This window comes from Myotis davidii, unplaced genomic scaffold, assembly GCF_000327345.1.
Source record: "Myotis davidii unplaced genomic scaffold, ASM32734v1 scaffold238, whole genome shotgun sequence".
NCBI classification, from domain to species: Eukaryota; Metazoa; Chordata; class Mammalia; order Chiroptera; family Vespertilionidae; genus Myotis; species Myotis davidii.
The window spans coordinates 3898962-3903246 of record NW_006293779.1 but is presented as its reverse complement, the minus strand read 5'-3'; the positions used below and the strand labels follow the sequence as shown (position 1 = coordinate 3903246).

At 62.6% G+C, this 4285-nt stretch overlaps 1 protein-coding gene across 1 annotated transcript in view; it reads left to right on the top strand.

Moving 5' to 3' along the window:
* The window catches only part of FAM179A (family with sequence similarity 179 member A), a 35505-nt gene that overhangs the window by 386 nt on the left and 30834 nt on the right, over window positions 1–4285 (top strand). The window contains exons 2-4 of the mRNA XM_015566424.1: window positions 1545–1658; window positions 3461–3742; window positions 3791–4002. Of these exons, the coding sequence (XP_015421910.1) occupies window positions 1545–1658; window positions 3461–3742; window positions 3791–4002 (608 nt within the window). The remainder of the gene's footprint in view (window positions 1–1544; window positions 1659–3460; window positions 3743–3790; window positions 4003–4285) is intronic.

The window sequence follows — 4285 nt, the reverse complement described above, 5'->3', positions numbered from 1 at the left end:
TGACAAGGCCGGAGAGTGGGAGCCGTGTGGCCGGCTCGGTGTCAGGGGACAGGGTTCCAGGATTGGCGCTGCCTGTGGGAGCCGCCTTGGGAGCCTCAGTTTCCCCTGGCGAGTGAGGGGGTCGGCGGGTCCTGCCCTCAGTGCAATGGGTGCTTGTGTGATGGGAGCCACTGTTCCCTGGGGAGGTTGGAGGGAAGCCAGGCGACCACTTGGGAGGGAGGCAGGGAGCCCGAGGCCCGAGGCCCAAGCAGTTCAGGGAGCAGCCACTGTGCTCAGGGCAGAGCCCCGGGGCTTGGGCACATCAGTGTGAAGACAACCGCTGGTCAGCGCTGGTCAGGTCCTGCTGGGCATTCTGCCGCTCTGCCAGGCCTGGTGTGTGGTAGGGAAGTGGGAGGTGCTGAAGGCAGGAGAAAAATCTAGAAATAGAACGACGATGTGACCGATGTGATCGTGGGAACCCTGGCCCCATTCAACGCTCTTGTTTGCTGATCTGGGGACAAGACTCACAGACGTTCACGTATGTCCTGAAGTCACTCAGGACAGGAACAGGGGGACCTGACTCCTGACTCCTCGTTTAGGGACCTTCCGCTGGGGGTGGGCGTGCTGGGCTTTCACTTCGTGGCCCTTCTCCAGGTGGTAGGTTAGGGCCACGTGTGGCCTGAGGTGTGTGCGGGAGGGGCTGAGCCGCGGGAGGGGCTGAGCCTCGAGGTGCAGGCTGTTGGTTCAGTTTGCGAACGCCCTGAACTCAGCTACTGCGACTAAGGATGCCTGGGGCTGTGGGGGCTGTGAGGGCACAGAGGCGACGCAAGCTTCTTACAGGAGTGGGTGCGTGGCTATGTCTCCCCTTCTGCTTGTCTGACTCTCAGCTCAGGGGTCCTTCCCCTGGGAGCCCGGCCTGCCCCCACCCACTGGGCTCACAGCTCCCGCTCTGTTATTGCTGGTTACTCACTGTCCCGCACTGGCCTTCAGGTCCCATTGAGGATGGTCAGCCTCGCCATGCGTGTCACCAGGGGCTGTGGGGGCAGCGTCCCTGACAGAGATGCTCTTAATTAATAAAATGTGCGGTGGGATCCATGGGGCAGGCTGCTGAGAGGGAGGTCAGGAGGGAAGAGGATCAGGGTAGGACCCTCATGAGGGGCTTGGGCCTCCCAGGGGAGGGGGTTGAGCAGGTGATGGGTCTCTGCTCTGCCACTGCAGGGGCAGGGGGCGTTCAGAACCAAAGACACAGGGTAGGGGGTTACCGTGTGAGGGTGACGATTGAGGGCATGACAGCGAAGGGGTGGCCCAGTGAGAGCAGCTGGTGTGTGACGTGCCAGTGGACGGAGTGGGGACCAGAGGCAGCAGGTGCAGAGGTCGGGCAGAGCGGGGCCACGGGCTTTGGGGGCGCATGGAGCCATGGTTGCTGGGCTTGGGGTGGTCGGTGCCCATCTGAGGCCTGGCTCTGCGTTGGGGGGATGGGCTGCAGAGACCCCCTGAGGCAGAGTGCAGAGCAGTGCTTCCCCAGTGCTGGTCTAAGATGCCACTTTCCCACCCTTCTGCCCCAGCCAAGGCCCTGGCCCCGGTGGCCGTGTACTGTGGGAGCGTCCCTCGGACCGGCCCCAGGCCCCGCGCACTCCTGGGTGGGAGCCGCGACCCCAGCCTGCGGGCTGATGGAGAAGGTGAGGTGGGAGGACTGGCCTGGTGCCTGGGTCACACCAAGTGGCTTTCCCGTGCCTGGGCCTTCCACCTGGCAGCTGCCCAGTCCGGCGGGTGACTGGTGACTGCAGAGTGTGGCCTCCTCCAGGACTGGGGGATGACTGTTGAGCGGCCTGGGCGTGGCCTCCGGCTGCCAGCAGGTGGGGTTTTCACGGGGGTCCCTCCTGAATGTGCCCTGGTTTCAGGTGGGCTCTTTCCATCTGTGCCTCAGGGACAGAGGTGTAGAAGGGGATCCTCAGGGCAGGGATGTGGGGTCCCGGCATGCACCTGTCTCTCCTAGAGCCAGGGGGACCCCGAGAGCCCCGGGAGTCAGGGCCTGGGGATGTCTGGCATCCAGGCCAGTGGAGGGAAGTGCCCCCGTGTCGCCGTGGCGGCCGAGGCGGGTGAGGCGGGTTTTCAGGACCCTCAGCTTCTTGTCTCTGCGACTTCCTGCTCGGCTCCCAGCTGTGGGCGATTTCCTCGCGGAGCCCGGCTCCAGGGGTTCGGATGGAGAATCTGATCTGGTCACTTGTCCTCTGTCAGGCCCGCCCCTTACAGGCCTGCGGCTGGCACCCAGTACACCTTTCCTCGGCTCTGGTGCCAGCACCAGGCCAGTGCCGGCGGCCTGGGCATCGTCTCGGTTCACATCAAGGTGCCCTGGGAAGAGCAGGTTCTGAGAGCTGGTCTGTCTGTCTGCCCTGCCTGCCCCTTTCTCCCCCCAAGGTCCAGGCCCCTTCAGGCCCTGTTCACACACTTCCCTTCCTGAAGGTTTTCCTCCCCCTCCATGCACCAGGCACCCTCTGCCTGCTCCACGGCCGTCTCACATCTTACTCTGTAATGAACCCACTTAGGAACAGATCTTATTTCTCCCGCAGACTGAACGCCCTTCAGCGGTAAAGACTGGTTCGCGCAGTGGAATGTAAATTAGATGCAATTCTCCACTGCGTTTATTCCTCACAAACTGTCAAAGGGCTCTGCCGGACGGAATCTTAAACTGGGGTAATACGCTCTCGAAGACCCTAAAGAGAAAGAACGCTCGGCGTGTGTGTGTGTGTGTGTGTGTGTGTGTGTTGTGTGTGTGTGAGAGAGAGAGAGAGAGACTAGGCAGCAATTCTGTCTGGAACAATAGTGTGAAGGTGTTTTACTACCTAAGAAAGAAAAAGATTCAGAAGATTTTAAAATCTCACAGAGGTGCTGCTCTAGCCTGACTATGTGTTCTAATGGTCCTGCCATAAATTACAGTCAAATAATTTGCTCTAAGGTAACACATTAAGAAAGAACCTCTGTTAAAAAACAAACAGCAACAACAACACCGAGCAGGCCTCACACGCCTCGTCCCCCGCGCCTGCCAGTGCTGGGCCGGGGCTGGCCGCTGGAGCGATTGCTGAAGGAGTGATTGGATGCACCGTGTCTGCCTCGGGGCACGATCGGCTCTGACTCGCCTGCATCTCTTTCCCGCCGGTGCGGTGTGTCGGGTGCTGGATAACCCGGGAGCTGGTCGGATGCTGGGGATTGGTGGCAGGTCCCTGGGCAGGAGGCCTCCCGCCTGTGCTGTGATAGGGCTGCATATCGAGTCCCCTCTCGCCCTCTGGCTGCCTTGCGACTCAGGCCTTTGCAGGTTCCCTGCTCTCTACCTGCCACTGAACGAATGAATGAACCCAAGGGGGTTGGGCGGAGCAGGGAAGGACTGGATTCACGGGGCAGACGGCTGCCTGTCCCAGGGAAGCGGTGCCAGGTGCCGCCCTGGGCTCTGTGTGCTAAGCCACTCGCGCCTCTGTCTCCCCAGCTTCCCTCCAGCCAACGCCCGGCGTCCTGCTGGAGAAGCCCTCGCAGCTCTCGAGTGGACATGGGGACCCTGGCAGCCTCATGCTGGATGCTCCCCTGAAGGGCTGGCAGGCCAGGAATGGCCACCCCGGGAACCTCGGGGCCCTGTCCCAGGGGCCCCTCCCTCTGGTGCCCCTCCCTTCGCTGGAGTCAGAGGCCAGCAGCGTGGCCCGGGACACCACCCAGATCAAGGACAAGCTCAAGAAAAGGAGGCTCTCAGGGGGCTTGGCAGCGTCTTCCCAAGGTGATGTAACTTATTCCCCATCCCCCCTCCACCCCCCCTGCCATACAGCCTCTCTGGATCCTGGGGGAGGCCCCAAAGGAGTGGCCCCGAGGGGTGGCATCCCCCGGGCCACCTCTCAGAGGCTGCTGAGGCTGCCCCGGCCCATGCCTCCCATCCAGAGCATCCCCACCACCCCCGAGGCCAGCGGAGCCAAGGAGAGGGGCGTGGACCAGCCGGGGAGCAGCCCGGGGTCTCAGGAGAGGAGCCCTGGTATCCAGGAGGTAAGGACTGGACTACTCTCCGTCCTTCTGTCTTCCTTCCATCCTTTCTCACCCCCTTTTCCCGAGCCCCGAGCTTCTCCAGGGGGCTCCCAGGTCCCGCCCTCGGGGTGGGAGGGGGCTTGGGCCCCCATCTTGTCGCCCCCCCGACAGTGTCCCACACCATTGCAGCTGGAGCCTGGAGGCTGCCCCCGAGTCCCCAAGTTTCTGTTGAGCAGAGGCTGTGTGGCCACCTGTCCTGCACTTAGGGTCCTCGGCCTCCTCGGGTCTAAAGGCCCAGAATCCC